The sequence below is a fragment of the Gymnogyps californianus genome, chromosome 3 (assembly GCF_018139145.2).
Source record: "Gymnogyps californianus isolate 813 chromosome 3, ASM1813914v2, whole genome shotgun sequence".
Classification (NCBI taxonomy): Eukaryota; Metazoa; Chordata; class Aves; order Accipitriformes; family Cathartidae; genus Gymnogyps; species Gymnogyps californianus.
Window position 1 is genome coordinate 45082056 of NC_059473.1, and position 21062 is coordinate 45103117.

Sequence of the window (21062 nt, forward strand, 5' to 3'; positions counted from 1 at the left end):
AGAAGCTAATTTTGTAAAGTGCTGGACATATGGCTGAGTGAGCTCTAAAATATTAGTTACTTTCTCAGTTGCTTCTAGTTGGTATCTCAGATACGAATTCATTTCAGTGATCCAATTTCTGTTGCAACTGTCCTGACTCTTTTTTTTTCTCATTTCAGAAGCAGCTGGGTTTTAACATTTTAATGTACATTTTTCATTGTGGTGCTGAGAAGCATTCTCCCTTTTAACATTTCCACTCTGTTTTATAAGTAACAATATATGTTCATCGACACCAAAGCAGTCCTTCAGAAACAGTCTGTTTCAGTGCCTGTTCCAGGGCTGTGAACATTGGTTTTGTGGATATGGAGAGTAAAACACACAGTTCAGTGACCCCCAAATGTCTGTAGGGTTAAAAAATATATATTGGATTTTTGGAACAAAAATTTTTCAGCTTAACGTCTAATTCAGTTAGAAACTTGATTTAATACAGGAAAAAGATAAAAAAATGAAATAAAACACTTTAACTGAACAAATTTAACTTTATTGACATCTAAAGCATTTTCAGAGACTAACTTTTCATTTATTCCTTCCCTCCCAACCAAAGTTGTGGAAGAAGAGTTGACAAAGTGGTTTTAGTTCAGACCTACTGAAGAGTTTACTTTGTACTGCTTATTAGATATATGCACTTAAGTCTTTGTCCCTTTCATCCCACAGTGTTTTTTTTCCTCCCTTGAGTGATTTCTTCCCTCTGGTCTTTGCTGTGATATATTGAGTCATATGCAGCATTGATTAACAATTAACAATTATGTTTCCAGATGGAAAGAATAAATAGGAGTCTTGGACAGAGGGAAGTGCGGACAGAATAACTCCCAGAGGGAAAGCTTTAGATTGTCAATTTATGAAAGGAAAGCATTATAAAAAACAGTGATCTGTCTGAGCATTTTGAGCGATTTGTAGCAAATTATTACAGAATTTCACAACAAAAAATTATTTTCATCTCTGTTGTAGGTGTGAATTGCAGGAGAAGTGTATATAGGGTTATTTAGCAAAACATTTTAGAACTGAGATTGTTTTTCAATTAATTTCCTTTTGGTCACAAATATTTTGTGCAGTGATAACTTTGCTCTTGATGAAAGTACCAATTAAGCTTTACAAAATGGAAGGTAGTTAACTAAGCAGGGCTTAGTTTGTTTACACAGTGATTGTTAAAATGATCTAAACTAGCTTTCTGTTATTTATATTTATAGTATGCTTTGTAAATGCAAATCTGCCTTTTCAGGCAATGCTGCAATTAAGATACTGGTTAAATGCCCAAGTTACTGTTCCCACAACAACAACTCTGCCTTTTTGCACGGTATTTTTATATGTTGTAACCATAACCCTGAACAGTAATGATGAATGCATGTTGCAGTTTGCAGAGGCACTAAGCCTGCCATTTCTTTGCAGAGTTAATTATTTGTGGCTCTTAATTGCATAAATCACATCTGCAAATGGGGCATAAATTTTTAACTTTCAAAGTGCCTCGGTGAACTTTTGCCGTAGAGCTCAGTGATATGAGTAGTTCTGCATGCTTTAATGCATTTGATTCCGGCGTGCAGGGCATGAAGGGCAACACATGTGGAGCTTTGCCTGGTGGAGGTTGTGGAGCCTCCACCATTAGAGATCTTCAGGAATTTAGACAAACGTCTATCAGGAGTCATATAGGTTTAGCTGATCCTGCCTTGTGGCTGCTGGATGGACTAGGTGACCCCTTAAAGTCCCTCCTAATCCCAAAAGACCAGGAACAGGAATGGGCTTCTGGCTTGAGAGATCTGTGACTTAACTTCCCAGTGTTTAAATGGGTAAGATGAGGTTATGTGTTTATAATCATCAGCACACTGAGAAAGTCAGTGTAGTTTGTAGTCAAAGGAGGATTTTACCTAATAAATGAACAGTGAGATTTGGAAAGAACGGATTTTGTAGTTCAGATTGTCCTGTTTATGCGAATTTCTGCTTTGGTTGTTCCAGGGTTACAGCTCTGACATCAGAAAAGGAAGCCCTGTGACACTCAGTTCTCCCATCCTCTAGGTGATCGTGTGCCTGGAAGTGACCAAACGTTTTTGGCCTATAGTAATTGCAATTAAAAATGTGGGTTTTGAGAAACTGAGGATTTGGGCTGGCCTTAGTGCATAGTTTTGTGTTAAAAGAAGAGGATGAAAGATTTTGAAAATGCCAGTCTTTCAGTTACTTTTTTTGAAGCTGATTTGAATTTAAACAGTTTTTTAAATGGTAAGAATTAATCCTCAAATACAATGTTTTATTTCATGTTGAAGAGTTTTTAGTTATTTTTTTCTCAAAATTTGATTTTGGCTATCTTAAAAAGAAAATCCGTTATTCACAAAGAAACAAGTTCCGCTTCTACACAGTATAACCTAAGAAGGAATGGTACACAGGAAACCTGGCTTGGGACATAGAGTAATAAAGTATGCCTCTAAGTTTTTGGTACTTTTCTATTTTTTACTTAGACATAATTAAAGCATTGGTATAAAAAAAAAAAGAATTACCTAATAAAAGCAAATTGGATACCATCAAATAAAAAAACCCCTGATGACAGATAATTGCCCGCTGTACGCATCAACTATATGTAAGGGAGTCAGGTGCTGTTACTTGCTCTCGTGACATGCTTACATATATGAAACAGTTAAAATCACTCTTCACAAGTCAAATGGGAAATGTCTTCCAATGTACATTTAGTAGAGCATTATGTCTTTTAGCAAAAATAAAACTGTTGCTACTGATTATGTCTTAGACACAAACAGTTCACAGTGGAGTCCTAAATGTCTTAACTCATGATGGTGGCAATTTTTAAAGCGATCATGACATTAGAACTCTCTTTAGAAAACTTGATTTGCTGTCCTTATCTATCCTCCTTGTTCTCTTTTTGTCTCTTCAGCTTCCATGCCTCCTTCCCTTATCTGACACTTGTAAATACTTGTTCGTCTTTCACAGCCAATGCTGGTTATGACTACAGTGTAATGTGACAGTTTAAGTTTTTTGATGCACTTGCTTCCTGCTTTGTGCTCTCTGTTGCTTTTTGAACTTTAGACTCTGAGGACAGCTCATTTTCCAGTCTCTCTAATGCACGAAGACACCGTTCCAGACCACTCTCTTTTAATAAGTTTGAGGGATTTGAGAGATATCTTTTGGCAAATATTTGTTTGTAGATTTCGCAAATTGCTTTGAAAGCATAGCTAGCTAGCCTTTTTATGGAAATATTGTACCACGAATGATGCTACACGTGTTAAAATATTTTTTGTAAAGTCTCAGAGACTGTGGGGGACACATACAGGATATTACTATAAGAGGGTAAGCTAAAGGACGGTGGTTATTGGGTAATTTGACCTTAATTTTAGTCTGAGATGCACCTGATTGCTGTACTTTGATAGTGCCTCCTTAGTTCATGGCTTCTTTACTTAGCACCTTCCTCCCAAGAGAGGTGTAAGAAAGGACAACTGGTCCCTTATGCCAACTTGGAAACCTTTTTCCTGAGATGTCATGGATGTGGTATGAATTAATGAAGAATTAAAGCCTAACATTTCATTTACTTGGGTTTTTTTATCATGTTTGTTTTAACTTGCATCTTTTTCAGTATCCTTATCCATCTCCTAACTTGCTTTCCAGCAATCTGAAATATGACTTTACATTTAAAGTAAGCTATGGATTTAGGCATTCATTATGATGTTTATGTGTAATATTTACTATTCCCCTGACCTCACCTTCTCATTTCATATATATTTCAAAAAGTATGAAATGCTGAACATTTTTTACCTTTCAGTCAGTATGGAATATTAAATTGTCAGTAAGAATTAACATGAAAGCATGATTTTAAGCCAGCAGGCTGGATTATAGAGGCATAGCTATTTCTCCACGTACTAGGTCATTCCAAAATAAGCAGAAACTCACAGAATGGAATACCAGACACATTGGGAGCAAGACACCAGTGCAGAGAACGAAGAATTTCCAAGAAAGTAATATTTGGTGGGGGGGTTGTGTTTTAAACTCTATGTCAGACACTGGAAAGGCACTTTGCATTATAGAAGGTACACTAGGTAGCTGGAAAAGGGCACTTACTGCTCTACCTACGCTCAGGATCTGTTCTTGGGCAGAGATTAGACAGGGTCACCCTGCTAATAACGTACTCCATTCAGACATGTCTCCTCCATTACAACTGTGTAGCATTGAAGAGCCACTGATTACATGCTGGTCATTGGCAATTTGGCACTGCCTGCCTTCCTTTCCTTTCCTTACCACCTCTTTGGTAAAATAAATAACAACAAAAAAGCAAAAATAAATACTTCAAAGAGCTGCTTCAACAATGGTTTAAAAGTATAATGAAATCATTTGTGTTACCTTAACTTGCAATTTTCAGACTCTGCTATGCTTTTTTTTCAAACTCTCGCCACTTCAGTCTTTTCTACACCACTGAGTCCATTTCTTGGTAGTGTCATCTTTATTGCATCATATGCAAGACCAATCAAGTTCTGGGAGAAAAACTACAAGTAAGACTATTCAAAAATTTTCTAAACTTGTTATTTGTAAAGGTTTTGCTCTCATTAGTTTCATTTCTGGAGGTATTTTTCTTTCCAAAGATAATCCTTAAATTGTTGTAGGGCATGAGAGGTTAATCTTTGAATCTTGATTCTGGTGTTTTACTATTTCATGGTTATTTGATTATTTCTGAAAATGTATTTAAACAATTATTGGTATGTTACAGATGAGGTGTCATGTTGCATTTGTTGTACAGACATACAGTAATGAAGCTGTGAAAAAAAAAAAACCCGCTAAAACTCCCAGTTGTCAGCCTTTTTTGTCTTGCTAGCTAGTGTTAGCAACTAAATCTGTGAAGCCTTTGGCACTAGAAGTCAGGCTACATTAATATATTTTATACTAGCCTGCTTAAATGTGACCATTTGGGATGTGGCAGGTAACTCTCACAGTGAAGTAATGATGAGTGTGCGTTGTCATTACTTGCTACATCTGATCTTGGAGTTTAAGAATTGGTTGGTTTTGTCAGATTTTAGCTCCCGTTCATTCAGTTTGACAAGGATGTAAACATAGAATATTGAAAAGATTGAATAAAGAGCATCTGCTCCTTCTACCCAGTAGGATTTGAAAGCTCTTGGTAATTGGGATCTAATGGGTTCCCAACAAGAGTACTGGAGACAGGGAAACACTTCCCTTTCCAGATGGAGGTAGTTTTTGCAAGGGATGAATGAGCAGTCTGCAACGTTAAGGGCTGGATTCACTGACTAAGGGGGGTCCTTTGAGTCCTGTGCCCTGGGCAGTGCGTGAGCTCTTCACCCCCTACTAACATGTAACCAGGCTCAGTATAACTTACAGTGGTTTAAGGCACAAAGTGAAAATTGTATTGGCCAAATCAGGACTTGGCCGGACCAGTGGGAAGTGCTGTGCACTCACCACACTTCTTGTATCGGTGCCACTGGTGTATCTGAGCACCTCAAGAGAATTCAAAACTAGAAATTACAGTGATTGATTTTTCCATCTTTTAGGGGAAAGGGTCTGATTAGTTTGAAGAGTTTTATTTTGTTTGGTTTTGACTTGTGTCAGTGAGTGAATATGTACTCATCTATAAAGAAATTACTCAGACAAAGCCAAGTCATATAAAGAGGCTTTGTATTTGTTTCTGAATATGATGAGATTTGTGGAAAAGTTTTGAGGGGAGCTGAGTTTTGTACACTAGGGCCAGATCTTAACAAAATTCTCTCACACATCGGGTTTTTTGGGTCAACAGGTTCATTATTTCATAGGAGTGAAGTTGAGGGGAGTCATGGAAAGGCAGGAAGCTACCACTAATCCCACAGACAGCTGTACGTTTTTGGATGGAAACTTTGAACAATATTAAGTAGGAAGTGGAGATTTTAACATCTGCTACATTTTACTTCAACCAGAGCATTTTGACGGCATGTGGCTTCTTTTCTAGGTACCAGTTAGAGAATCAAACTCAGTTGTAGGCACATCATTTCCATATAGCTAGGTTAGTGTAGAATCTGTCAGTTATTGTAGATGGAAATAGAGGGGACCATTTTCATTTGCCTTTGGTTTGTCTAAGGCTTTTGGGATGAGATGAACAGAAGATATTAAAAGGAAATTTCAAAAGATGGTTTATGCTTGATACTTAAATAAGGGGCGGGGGGGGGGTATGGGGTGTCTTGTTTTCATCGGTACCGACCATCTGTGACTCCCACTAAGGGAACTGAAAAAGTTGGTGCTAATAATTTTTGAAAGCAAAGCTAATTATTTTACCCATAAACTGTAAAACCCCAAGTGCTACAAACCTAACCCTTTTAATACTTTAAACCACCACTACTTGTCCTTTCAAAACAAGCAGTAACTACAACTTTGTGTTCAACATGAATGCTTAAGTTAGACTCTTTGTGAAAAAATCATGCTTTGTTGTTTGTTAGAAATTCTAGTGTATCTTTTATGATCTTCTCACTTAAACCATAAAAACCACAACCTTGTCCCTCAAAAACCTTTCAGAAGTAGAAAACAGCCTTGTAGAAGATTCAGATAGTCCTTAAAGTGAAATAAATTTTTGCCTGAACCTGTGGCATCCCACAATATGCACATGTAATGACTCCTCCTAAATTTGTATTCGTTTTGTCTCTAGTACTTCTGATTCTCCTTTGCCTCGCTTCCATTTCAGTATTTCATGGCTCACATGAAGAACTGACCAGAGCGAGTGAGCATTGGACTGAAAAACTCCTGGTTCTCTAAAGAGACACAGTGAAAAGACAGAAAAAGGCAAAGGAAGGGAGTAATTTTGTATTAAGAATAGGGAAATTTTCTACAAAATACTTAAAATAATTGAATGAAGTGAGATGGGCCTTGCCTTACGGCTTTAAATCTTGACCCTTCGGCATCTAAAAATTCAAAGGGATGGTGTAATTGCTTGCTTTCAGAGCTGTGGAGATTGGGAACTTGAGCTGGAGTGGAGTTGTTCTGGCTCCTGCACTGACCTGTCTTTGGGCTGCAGTGCCCATAGCCAGATACGCACTGAGTTTTCAGGTGCAGTAAGACGGAACGAACAGATGGGGAAGTTGGTGTATAGATTTCCTTCTTGGAGTGCATTGACAGTTTTGCCAAGTTCAGCTCAGGATATTCATGGAAAGTCACGGTTTCACTACAGTGCAGTCTGAAATATGCTCATATGAAGCAGAAGCTCTGGCAGATTTTTTTTGCTATTTCCGTACTCGTTGTCGGTTGACAGGAACTTTTGCCCAGGGGGAAGCTATCTTCAATGTGCTTTATAGAGCTTTTTTGTTTTGCCTGTTTTGTATACTCATCTGCAAACTCTTCCTTGCTGTATTGATGACTACATTAAATTATCACATTTATATTAGCTGCACAAAAACTCATTTATGTTTATATGAAGTTAAAAGTAGTCAATTCCATGGTTCTATTTTTTATAATTTAACTTCTTAATTGGACTAACTGAAAACAATTTTGACAAGCAGTCTAGATATGAAAATATCATGGTTTTGTTTTTCTTCGAAGTCATAAATTAGGTTGCTTTCTTAGAGTGTCATTTCTGTTCATCAGTATATGCACACTTCACTGCTGTCAAGCAAACTTCATTTTTTCTTTGTTTCACTTAAGGAAAACTTATTTTTGCATCTCATTTGGGCCAACAGTGCAAAATTAGATGAGGAAAAACCATCCAGTTCATTTTCTGTAAAGTGAATCCAAAGTTGAAGCTTTGGACATTAGCAAGTAGAGAGTACCATGTTTAGTAATAGAGCTGGGCTATTAGACCCATAGCCCAAGTGGGGAGCAACTGCTCCATCTGTTCCTTAAAGGGTTGGTTTGGTTGTCTCTACCTGGTGTTTTCTGAGTGCACACATACACGTCTTGCATTTCCAGTGTTTCTTTTAGTCCCACTTTTTCTGCTGGCTAAAGAGGAGTTTGATTCCTCAGGTTTCTGACTGGGCATCTGCCATTCTGGATGATGTGAGCTGGAGCTGAAAGTCTTAGAGAATTAAGATGATGGCTTGTTTGTTTTTTCAAGGAGATGGAGGAACTCAAGCAGGTTAAAAAAAAAAAAAAAGATTCATTTTGACAGTAAGCAAACTGTGAAATTCCTAGCAAGCTCTTCAAAATTCAGGAATCATACTGTGCCTGTTTGTGCTCTTGCGGTGTGTGCGCAGAGCATGGGTGTTCTTCCCTGCAATCAGCAGATGCTGTTTGTTTATAGTGTGCACTTTGGTACTCACTGTGTGTGGAGTCTAATACACCAATACATCGGTGAGGTCAGGGGTCATTCAGGGGCGAAAGGGAAGGGTGACTTAAAGAAGAACAAAAAATAAGGCAATAAGGAAAGTAAGAAAGAACAACTTCTCATGCAACCACTGTTTTACAGCTTTTGCTGCCATTGTTGTTGAAAAGAGAGGGGTGTAAAAATCAGAAAGCTGGCCTGCTGCTCATGAGCTGGTTGCCTCGTGGGAGTCCAACTATGAGAAATTTTTTCTCTCTCTCTCTCCTTTTTTTTTTTTTTTTAAAGTTTGATGCAACACTGGCTTTGTCCTGCCATTAGCTGGCCTCCTGCTTCCCAGTTTGAAGAGTCCTGTTTTAGTCTTTATTTTCACAGCTGTTGGAATGATTAGGCTGTAGATGTCAGAGAGAGGAAAGGAAATAGCAGTAAATCTTGTTTAATGTATAGGCACTTTAAAGCATAAAGTGTGTGTTCAAACGCTGTTGTTCCATTCCTCTGCTTTGCTTTTTTCCTTAAATACTTTGTCACACTGCAGCTTGACTCTGTCCCCCTCCTCCCTTCCTCCCTCTTATCTTGCTTTGTATCTTGGATATGGCAATGGACAGAACAGAGTAGGAAGTTTACTTTCATTCCCCAGTGGGTCTAACCGCTGGATCATGTGGAGCAGCCTGTTCTCCGCTGCAGCTGTGACTTGTCCCCGCAAATAGCAAACTGCCACCAGGAATCGAGATTTCACTGCCTACAAGTCACTCATCTCTCCTGCTCCTTCCTGTTTCTATTCTTTCTCGGTCATCTGGTTCAGTGCCTATTTTGGGGTAAGGCACAGCTTGCATTTGCTTTGAAGGGTCTTGAGTGAATTACAGTGTGGTGTAACTGCATTAGTTAGGTGTGTCTCTAAAGAGGCTGTGATTAAATTGCCAGTTCTCTTAGAATGGCATTACAGGACACCTCTCTGTGTTTGAGAATATGTGAACAAGCCTTTCTTTTCTCCATCTTTTTAAAAAGTCTATCACTGCATTATTGTTCCAGTCATTGTGGTCTGAAAAATAGCCACCTGTAAGGTTAATACAGCTGGGAATGGAGCATGAGGAAAACCTGCCCTGCCTCAGATCTAGTGCAGCTGGCAATTTCTTTTTTCCTACCAGCCCACTTAACCTGCCCATTGTGGACAGCCTGCAGGTGGAATGGGAAGAGTTTTTACAGTGTAGACGTAATTTGGGTTGACCCCACATTATGCATCTGTGTGGGAAAAGGAGTTGGGAAAAGTACCTGTCTGTTCCCTCCCTTTTTCCCATAAAATAACAGGCCTTCCACTTCCAGATGCTTATATTTAGCACACCCTAGTGCATCTGGTTTCCCTGTGAGCCTGCTCTCTGTTACAGCTGCTAAAACCCCTGCTCCGAACACAAAACGTCATTCACCCATAACTGTCCATGGGCCTTGTTTGGGAGCTGCATGTTCAGACCTTTCAAGTTCTCCTTTTTAGGGCTGGATTTCTTTTTTTAGTCGTTTCTTGCTATGTTGTTTGATTTTTCACATGTTCTTAGACCTCCATAGTGGTGATGTTTACAGAGGAACAACTGCAGCAGATGTTTGTAGTTCAGTAATGCCTTGGACATTGATTTATAATGAATACTTTAAAGAAAGGTACATTAACCTCTGAAGTCAACAATTATAGCATAACGTAAGCATAGGAGAACCCTTTTTCCCCTAATTGACAGGAGTTAGTGTTTGCCTTATTTCCTTAAATATCACTTCAGAAATGTTATGTTCTGACTACTGTCACTGCCTGTTCTCCTTACTTAGGGTTCAAAATTTTTTGAATACTCCCAGCCACCTGGCATGAAAACCACATTGCAGCCATGAGTTTTACTGTTCATTGCAATTATTTTAGTTTCTTCTGAACTGTTTCTCTTTCTCTGCTAATTTTTGTGTTTCGCTCTGGCTGCTTCTATTTCTATACTGTTTTTTATGAACTGACCAGAAAGAAGCACTGTATTCCAGTTGCACAACTTTACTCTAAAGTGTACTGAGGTTCTAGTTCCTTTGTTATCAGCCGTTACTCGGTTTTATGAATGCTAGCCCCTTTGATGACAGTGGCTCTTTTAAGAGAGGTCTTCACTGAGTTGGCCTCAGGGCTCCTCCAGGCTTTTATTGAGTTAAGTTAACTTAGAACTTAGCAAAATAATATAAATAAGTATCAGCGTATAGATAAAACCAAAATGGGTGCTTCTTAGTGCCTGGGACTTACAAGTCAAAACAAATAGGACCAGTGAATGAACATTTTTTTGTCTGAATTTTTGGTGTGTTGCCTTCGAATCAGAAGGGCTGCCTTGTCCTGTTCACAAAGCATGTGGAATTTGGTGAGAGTCTTTCTGGAGACTTCAAAGGGATTTAGACCCTTGAGCATCCAGCCTAGACTGGTACTGAGGGATGCTTAGGCCTGGCTTGGGTGCCCTTGGGTATAGCATTCCTGCTGACTGTAGTGGCACTCCCTGGCTGGAAGTGATGCAAAAGCTGAAATGTTAGCAAGTTGCTGCTTTTTTTCCTTCATTACTCTTCTCTTACAACTGGCAAATTTCCCAATAAAGATGATGGGGCGGGGGGGGGGAATGCTCCTCTGTTGAAACAATGAGTATAAACTGGTCTTTGGGAAGTCATGCTCTGTTCTCCAGGTGCGTGTGTGGCTATGGTTCTGTCATTGGGGGAGAGAATAGAGAAAACCAAAACGTATGAAGAACAAGGAACATCTTTGTCCGTACTTCAGCCTTAGTTCTTCATGAGCCCTCTGAAGTTACATGTTATTCATTAGACTTACTCATCTGACTGTCTTCTCAAGACCCTTCCCTGTCTCTTCCCTGCTGTAGTGTGTAACTGCTATACATCTTCACATTGCACACCACCAGTACTGCCCATGGACTTGTACCTGCAACACTTGCCTAGTTTGGGAGTGTTTAATCCCTTTCAGCAGGTGTGTAGGGCCTTGAGGAGTGACAAAGCCACAGGACTCAAGTGTCGGAGGTGTTGCTTCAGGTAAAGCCCCAGGCTAAAAGAAGCCCTCCTAGAAATTACGTTACTCTGTGTGTTCAGTCTCCCCCGGAGTAAGTGACCCTGTGTGCATGTGTACCCCTTTGGCCACTTGCTGTAGCACAGAGGTATGCACATCTCCTCTCCAACCCAGCCCTCACCTCATCGCTTGACTCCATGTGTAGAGTCACACTGAACTGGGAAAATGAGGGCTGTCTGGGAGAGGGTGGGTGAGGAAAACCAGGAACCTTTCGTCAAATAGATCTGGTATTAAAATAAGTGTTTTCTGAGTTGCCAAGAGTTTCACGCTCAAGGGAGGCTATACAAAATTCAAAGTTGTATTTTAACTGTTTGGCAGTATCTCTTTAACTGGTGACATCTCTTCTTCTCAAATTTTGCCCCTGGCAGTCAATAAAACAAATTGAGGCTAATTGAATAGGAGCCATATGTGTGATAATTAATTGGGAGTGCATTCTGATTCAGTGCTCTGTGGTTCCCTGCCGAGTTAAAGATGCGTTCACAACTCCAATTCACTGAATCATTCTAAGAGGACAGAATAAAGACAGAAGGGAGGCATCAGAGAGGGAATGCATGCTGAGGCCAGGCAGGAACACAAGCAGAGATCTAACCACAAGCACATAAATGAAAAGGGAAAGGGATGGGCAAAAAAGGAAAAGGCATGCAGTGAAAAATCTGAGAGGATAATGCAACAGCCATTGATAAGCAGGAACTCAGACCTATAGAGGAAAAGAAATCATGATAGAAGAGGACTTTTAAAGATATTTGGAAAGGAAGGCAGCAACAGGACATGACAGAAAGATGAGAATGGACTCATAAATCAGAAATAGGAAGCATGTAATATTTTATGGGCTTGTGTGGATATACAGTGGCACTAAAATTTTATAAGCTGTTCATCTAATGCTTAGCTTCCAATTTATGTAAATCTAATGAGATCAAGTAAGCTCATGAAATTTCTGTCATGTTGAGTATTGGAAACCTGTTGAAGTGGATTGACTGAATTTCCATAAGAATAAGTGTTCTCAGCAAGTGTTCATCCCGTTCACTTGGATGATGTAGATCACCTCCTGTTTTAGATTTAACTGAATCAATCATTTAGGGGCAAGCTGAGATTTGGAGCACTAAACTCAAACCTTCCATTCAAGAAGATGCTTACTCAAGCAACTTTTGTCAAGATGTGAAGACAGAGGAAAAGCTGAGATCACAGAGGAGATGTTCAGCAAGTGTAACCGTTCTAACTGAGGTGATAGGTAAGTTGTGTACAGATAGCAGCAGGGAGTAATTCATGCTACAGCTTGCTCAAGTCCTGGTTGTCTCCTGATTTACAAGGGTATGTACTGGACCCAGATTGCCTCAGGGCTTATAAGAGCAAAATATAAAATAACTCTCGCTTCTTTCTGAGATAATGCAAAATGCAGAATTATGTCACCATTGCCACTGAGAATTGTCTCTGAAGCTTTGTGCTAGTTGGGACTACGTAAATACTGGATGAATGCTAGAGGGATTGGGGTTTTTTTAATCCTTTGACTAGCAGTGTTTGCTCTCAAAATACCAGAGATTTTTTTCAATCTGAAGAGTACTTTAGAGGCTACCATAATGACTGCTGTAAATTATTAACACTCTCAACAGTCCTTACAATGAAAAAAACAGAGGTATTAAAAGTTATCCCTGTTTTAGATTGGATTTTGTACAACTGCGCAGTAGCAGTAAGGTTTTTCTTGTTCTTCAGTGTAGTATCACTGATGCTGCACTTGCAGGTTTATGGCACTGGTATGGCTTGGTTCGTTTCTGTTTTGCCTCTCCATCTTTTGGTGAGAAATATGTATATGGAAAACCCTATAATGAACTAAACTAGTACCTCTGATGTAGGCTTTCTTTGTACGACATCATTCACCAGTCTTTGTCTTATTCTCGTATTTCCTCATACTTTCTTGCTATCTCTACCTCCTAGTTTTATTTTTAAGCAGTCACCTTGAGTCTAAAAGTAACAATTAAAATATCTTAAGTGTATGTTATTTTAATATTGCACGCTGAAAAAGCATAAGAGCACTTTGTTATCAGCAATAAAGAATATTAAGAATGAATTCTGAAATGCCTTGCTGTCCTTTCCTCCTTTTATGATGTTTAAACAATATGCATCTCTCTGTATGGAGTAAAGGAGGTAAACATCTTGGCCTCATTTGCTGAAGCAACTCCCAACATTTTGGTAATTTTTTTTGCTGTCTGATCTCGCTCTCTTTTTCTGGTGAAAACTTCACCAGTGCAGAGCCCAAGTGAATTAGTCCTGCAGAGGTCTTTACCCAGAGCTGGGCACAGCATAGTACCTTTCCTGTAATGTTTGTGCATTGGCTCACAATGGGAAAACCAGAAAAATAACACTCACCTGCACTATTTCAGATGCATGGTTTTGTGTGTAATTAACACATTTGCTTTTAAATTAAAAGTACCTCTATGAATTGCAGATAGTGGGGTATAGCTGTGATGCAGGGTTCTGTGCTAAGCCCCATCCTTACAGGAATGTCAGGGTCCCAGCCCTTTTTCACTGACACAAGAGCGAGCACAAACATCTCTGTGCAGTTGGCATAATCCTTCCCCTTATAAAGCTTCTTGTATTGCTTAGTATAAAATATCTGAAGATAGTGACTAAATACCTTTTGAAAGAAAAAGCATACTCAGACAAGGGGAAAGAAATTAAGTAGCAAGGTAGACAAGACAAAAGTGGGGATATTGATGACATTTTGGTAAAGCATTAGTGAATATTTTAAAGTACACAGATGCTTAAATGACCTTAGATGCACCTAGGTGGGCTGTTTAATCCATGTTTGGGTGCTCAGCTTTTGATCTCAAGGTCACACCTCTCATTTGCATCCCTGTTGCTGCAGGAGCACAGAAACCTCATCTTCAGGAAAGGCTTCAGAATATGCCAAATCAACATGCTCAATAGTATCCCAGCAAATGACTGCAATTCTGATTTTTACACCTCCTTAAAAAACAAAACAAAACACCCCACCAAAGAAACCACAAAATACCCAAAAACCAAACCCAAGAAGCGCTCTCAGAATGAATTATAAAAACCTTTTTAAAAAGTAAAGAAACCCTAAGAACAGCAAACATTATTGATAGTAAGATCTCTCTATGTTTTAAAAGGAACCTTCAACAGTGCTGTCTTTAACAACTGGAGCTTTTTATACCTTAGCCCTCCCCCAGTTTCCTAGCATGCAATGAAAGCCACTTTTTATCATTGTTAGATGAAACACTGGAGCAGTCAGGGAATGAGGGGAGGAAGAAAGCATGAAAAATAAAAATCAGAGCGAGTGATCAGGAAGGAGAAGTTGCTTTCATTTTTAAGAGATCTTTCTTTATTAATGTGAGTTAAACCTAAGGCATATCTTCCATGCAGCTGCCCAGAAAACCTGGACATGGTTATGCATGAAGGGCCTGTCAGCCTTTGTTGTTATAATCGCACTGAAATCATTCTTCGTTTTAGATTAAATTGATTTAAAACTGCTTGGGCATCCTCACACTTCCAGTTAGTACCATCGGTTTTGCCTCTGGTGTCCTTCAAATATTCATGGATGCCTGCTTATTCTGCCATCTCCTCATTCTCCCTCCTGCCTCACTGTCTTAGCCTACTACTACTGTGTTTTTAATGCTAAGCCTTCCGTTTATAGTGCCAGCAGCGTAAGACATTCACACAGAAATGTTGAGGATTTTTTTTTTTTTTCCAGACTCCCATGAATAATCATAGGGCTGCAGCATAGTAAAGTTTCTTTCTGTTAGATTTGCCTGTTAGATAGCATGGAAAGACGGATTAAAATTCATTGGACACAGACAAAGAAAAACTTTGGATCTACCCTAGAAAGGCATCTCTTGCATCCCCCAGAGGGGAACTGATTTTCCTTGTTTTGTTCTCTTTTAAAGTAGAGATCCCTCTTTCACAGCAGGAATCCTGGAAATCTTGACTTTGTGTTTTGGGGCAAAACCCAGCAACAGCAAGGCGGATGAACAGCTGCAATTTTATTTTCATCTTCTGGAAATAAGCACAGCAGTGATTCCACCATGCCACCCCCCTGCCCCCCTCCTCAATTTCCCTGATTCTCACCATCCGCTGTATGTTCCCCAGGCTGCCTGAATCCCCTTCAGTCTTTTTTCTACCTTTGTAAGGAAACTGGGAGAGTAAAGTGGGATAAGAAAGTCTTTCTAGGTTGAAAAATGAGGCAGTATTTTTGGGCAAGGGAAGTACAGGAAGTGACTTCATCCTTTTGCAAAGGGAAGCGATAGTTATAATGGCATGAACAGTGCTATGCAAACCAGTGGATTATCTCAGTGCCCATGTAAATGCTGGATTAAAAGAGCATGAGATAGATATTTCAGGAACTAAGCAGGATGTTGACTTTAAAATTGCTGAAGACTTAGCTGAAGACATTCAAACACAATCACTTGCTCTCTAGGGCAAATGCCGAAGGACCTGCACTCGGTTTGCATAGAATAATGCAATTCAGGAAGAAATCCAATTACTGAGCTAATTATCACCTTGGATGAGTGGTAACAACCAAATTTAAAGCAAGAGGCCACTGGAGGAAAGCCCAAATCACCCACTAGTCCCAAAAGTTCACTTTGAGAGGTCCTAGTTGACAGTGAAAAGCCCAGGAGTAAAGGCGTCGCTGTTTTGATTGTTAGGCACAGTGTATTATAGTTTAATGTTATGCAAATTCCCATTGCGTTCAAGAAGGTACAAACATAGCTTTGGTTACTAATAATTATGGAAGATTTTAAAGTCCAAAATTAATTACCTGACTGAATTTATTCAACTAAACTGGATTTTGGGACAGAAGTTTGCTTTACACACTGTCTATATTACCTTCGGTCTTAAAAAAAATTAAAATTATGCTTCAAAATATCTGTATAAAGATTTGAGTTTTTCTGGTAGTGTCTGAAAAGGTAAATCCTTTCTTGTCTCATGTCCTGAGGCCTATGTTTTAGCTGTTTAAGCAATTGTTACTGTGCTTGGAATGGAGGATAAAGCCACAACGGAGCAGAGCCTGGTTTTTGTTTTGTTTGTGAGAGCTGTTCTGTTTCCTTCCCTTCTCCCCAGTCAGGCTGCATTATCTGTCTTGGAGTGTCCTGAAGCACTCATGATTTTCCCTGATTGCTTCATGCATCTTTCTCTGAATGGAAAAAAAAAAAGGGGGGGGGGGAAGAAATGGAGCCAGAGCTGCATGCTAGGCAAAAGGATTCCTTCTTCTTATAGGTTAGAATTTTCTGAAGTATTGCTTGATTTGTATGGGTCTTAACATGCCTCAAGAACAGAAATGCTTTATAGGTTGGTAAAAAAATTGGAGTAAAGAATAGTATTCACTTATACCTCATATTGCCACACTGATTTCAGAGGGACTGAAAATTAATAAGGAGTCTCATAATCTTATGCATTTGGAAATCAGCAGCGTTTCTCTGCTGAGAATAGAAAATTGATTGAATTCCATAACCTAATCTTTATGCTTACTCTTGCATATGTTGCGATTGCAGGTGGATGTATATCAGGGTAGAAGAATTCTGACAACCTTTTTGAAGTAAAATCATTCTTTATATTTGGAACTGCTTAGCAGGCCCTACCCCCCCGTTGCCATCTTCTGTTGCATAGGAAATGAAAATTGCAGTTACAATAAGCTGAGCCAACCAGAGGCAGGAAGATAAATAATACATCAAATAAAATAGTTATCTATGTAGATAATGTACTAATATTAATTACAAATAATTCTAATCAAGACTCATATTCTCTGCAACTGTATTTCTTGCAAAGTAAAGAACATGCCTTTTTAAAGCAAAAATCAGTTGCTGTTAGGGAGTAGAAGTAAAGCAATTCTGTTCCTCTTCTGTCTGCTACATAGAAGCCTGTGTGCAATTTTTCTGTTGGTTGGTTTTCCACAGCTTTGGGGGGGGGGGGGCTGTAGAGGGTAGATGAAAAGCCTTTCTAACATTAGGGACATCAGTGGCATCCTTCTCCCAGTTGACTTCAGCATGAGCTTATAGCTTCAGCTCAGAAATTTACAACCTTTTAAATAACTTGTGTATTGACGCACGAAATCCTGGGAGCCAATACTGCAATGAGGACATATAGAGTCCCAGAGACTCTGCTATGCTTCAAAGACAACGTTACCCTGGCTTTACACCATCCTTTTTCAGTGTTATTTAAGTTGTTTGAAAGCCCCCTGTATAACTTACACCCTCTTTGCTGCAGTCTTCCTTGGGGCACATCTAAGTTCTCATAGTGAGTAGCTAAATTCGGGCTTTCTGAGTTGACTGGCCAACCATCAGCCCATTCAAAATCTCCACTGTACCCTGTGCTCCACCCTAATGAGCCAGACCCCAGCCAGTCCCACCTGGCCATGCTGCCCTCATCACAGTTTGACAAAGGACATGATGAGGACCGTGCCTGGGTGTCTCCCTCTGTTCCTGTGCCAGGAGAGATGGTGTCTTGGCACTTTTCCCCTGTGTTTGCAGGCTAGTGAACAGATGAGACTCTCACCACTGTCATATGTAACCTTAGCTGACTGTGGTTTAGGGCAAACAGCTTTGTCTTTCCCCATTTTCTGTTTTAACCCCATTTTCCAAAGAATGGTAGTATTTACATATCTGATTGATGGGCCTTCTGCTAGGGCTAGTGATTGAGGGCAAAACTTTTGAGACAATATTCTTAATGCAGTGTTCTGAAATCTTAAAGTACCACTGCCAGAGCAGTATTTCAGGGAAATTTATATTTACTGTAGCATTTCTGTTAGCCAGGCTTTCACTTGTACCCTGAAGGCCTGGGAGATGGATGCTTGGGAGATGCTTTGGACTTCTGGTGTTGAGTATCCCTAGTCACCACAACCACCACTCCCTTCTGTTGGACACGTGCTTGCCCACAGTGATTTACTTGTTCCTTATTTTCAGACTCTGTTAGTGTCTTTTGTTACAGGTAGGAATAAAAGCTCAATCCAGTATACCTTTTAGTTGCTTTCTGGTTTGTGACCATTTTTCCTATGGTATTTATATTCCACTGCTACAAAGAAAATACTGAGTAGGGAATGTGTCATTCGTGAGGGAGACAGAGTTACTGTCTGTATGGACTAAGACCCTGTAATTTACTCTTTCCAAGCAATAAGAATGACCAGGGACTCTCTCGTTGCTGCCTAGCTAAATATGAAACTAAGTGATTTTTTGTTGTTGTTTTTCCATAGATGTTATATACCCACAGAAATATTTTTGCACAAAAACCCCCCTTGAGTCCAGCTGTTTCCCTTAAGGCTTAGAAGGGAAGAAAGACTGATTTAATATTCTTTCTATTCACTGTTTTGATGGCACCTGGCTGATGTGCTTCTAGAGCCAGTTCAATTATTTAAGTACGTAGTGATGCGTATTATCACAGATGCCAAAATCTGAATGGACTCTGCCCCACAAGAAGGAAAATGGGGAAGAAAGAGTTTGAGGAAAAGGAGGGGACACAGACACTTTTGTTTTGTGTGCTGATAAGCTAGAATATCAGTAGCAATACTGAACTGAAATAACTATATATGCCTACTTGGAGTAAACCAATAAACAGATTAGAGTGTGAACTGCATAATGATGTAAACACAGAATGACAAGATACATCAAAAAGAAAATAAAAATGTGGTTTTGGGAGAATCTTATTTAAAAAAAAAAATTGGCTGTACAACATGTCTTTATTTCCAGCACCAAAAGATCGGACCATTCCAACACCAGACTGGCAATTCAGATCGAAAAGGATGCAGGTATGGCCTGGGAGTTCGAGTGTTTTGCTTGATTTGCAAAATGTAACTTATTTACACCGTCGAGGCTTTGCCTGGGAAGCTGAAGAGATGCAGAGGGTTTAAATGCTGTGTGAACAAACCAGAGCGTTTTAAATGTAGCAGAGCACTGGTTTAAGTTGTGTGACTTGATAAGTAAATTCACTTTTCAGTTATGTGTAGCTGATGAGATAGCTGCTGGGCTGTGAATTGCTTGGTTAATCATAACATTGCTGTTTGTGCAGAGCATGCAGCAGACACCCTAACTAGACTTGAAGGTCAGCTGTGAGCAGGGTAAGGTTTTGGAATAAAGCAGCAGGTTAACGGTGCCCCTACTGCTGAGCAGTTTGGGCTGACAGGTATCTCCTCTTCCCTGGAGAGAAACCTTTTTGGAGAGGGAGGAAAGGGAAATTGGAAAATTTGCAGGAGGGGGTAAAAGAAAGAAGTAGGAAAGATAGTGGGCTTCTCCTCCTGGTATGGGTGCATTAAATGAGCTCTGATCCATGGCAATGTAAAGCGCCTTCCTGGGCTGCACCGAGTGGTTCCTGTGAGACTGGGAAGCGAGAGCATTTTTTGGCAAGTCAGTGGATGCGGAGAGCGTGTGGTACCTCAGCTGACGCTCTTCAGCACCTGGCGGGACAGAGCCCTTTCCAGGGGAAACTGATACCACTGTTTCATGCCAAATCCCGGTCCCAGTGAGAGAGGCCAGGGTTTCATATATGGGTTTCTTCCACTTTAGTGTTCTGTGGCTGATTTTATTTTGCCACTGAGGTGTCAGGGGCTTGTATTGTGGACGTATAAGTTTACATTGTCATTATTGCTGTTATATTTTTATCCCCGCCTCCCCTCCTTCTTATCCATTACATCAGTAGCATGAACAAATACACATCTTCAAGCAGAAATGGGTGTAATCCAGGGTGTCCAAGAAGGTGAGAGAGGTATTAGCAGTTTGAGGCATATGTAGTGCTCTTTCATTATTTGTCGTTTCAAGGCAGGGAGCTAAGATGTTTCCCAAGGCCATTCTGTCATCTCATAGCAATAACCTTTAGCATTATTATATATGCTAATAAGTTAATTATGTTTTAAACCACATAGCTCAAGCAAAGCATTCCTTTTGTGTGTATGCTTAAAAGAGTCATTTTATGCCTCATTTAGATTTTGACCAAATATATTCCAGAAGGTGTATAGCTGAGTATGTCTGTATGTGCATACACACCTGCATGTACATACATACCAGGGCTGGATGCATAATGGCCATGGTGATGAAAAGCAGCATAGTAACATGCCCACTCCTCTTCTTGTATTGAGGAGCAATTTGTAGGGGAAGCTATAGCCTGTCATCCTCTGGTTTTTTTTTTTTCTCCATGTTAGATCTGCTCCTAAATATGCACATATATAAATATGCATGTGTACCTGTACATATGTATCCACATGCACTCTCTCGTATACAAATACACCTACAAGATGTTGGTTTGTACATGTATATCTATTCATGTACTAACATTTTAAAAGTATTGAAGGTGAGACACTGATGCATTATAGAAAAGAAAAGCAGTTCTCATGTCAAGCATATATTATGTAACAGAGTACAAGCACAAGACACCACCACATTGGATTATGTGGCACTGTGTTAGCATTTGTGAAAGGTTCATTCCCTGTCACGGATCACCATCATGAAGTGCTACTTTTAGTCCAGTTAAATGCCATAGACCTTTATGAGATGACACTTCTAGCCTGTGATGGGGTGTTTTTCACCTGGACAATTGGTCTAAGCAATGTGTAATTTGACAGCTACTATTTTTAAAGAAGTGGTAGCAATTCTAGTGGTGAATGAACCTTGTTTCATTCTTTCTCAATATACTAAGTGATCTCTTCTAAAATATGTATCCTCATCTTAAGTACCAACAGATACTTCATGGACAAAACCTTGAAAAATTCCTGGAGAACTAAAAGGAAAAAATCCCAACAAAATTACTGGA

General features: G+C 39.6%; 1 protein-coding gene across 1 annotated transcript in view; it reads left to right on the forward strand.

Moving 5' to 3' along the window:
• Window positions 1-21062, forward strand: part of PCNX2 (pecanex 2) — a 162162-nt gene that overhangs the window by 100254 nt on the left and 40846 nt on the right. The window contains exons 23-24 of the mRNA XM_050893555.1: window positions 4390-4517; window positions 19010-19068. Coding sequence (XP_050749512.1) covers window positions 4390-4517; window positions 19010-19068 — 187 coding nt within the window. The remainder of the gene's footprint in view (window positions 1-4389; window positions 4518-19009; window positions 19069-21062) is intronic.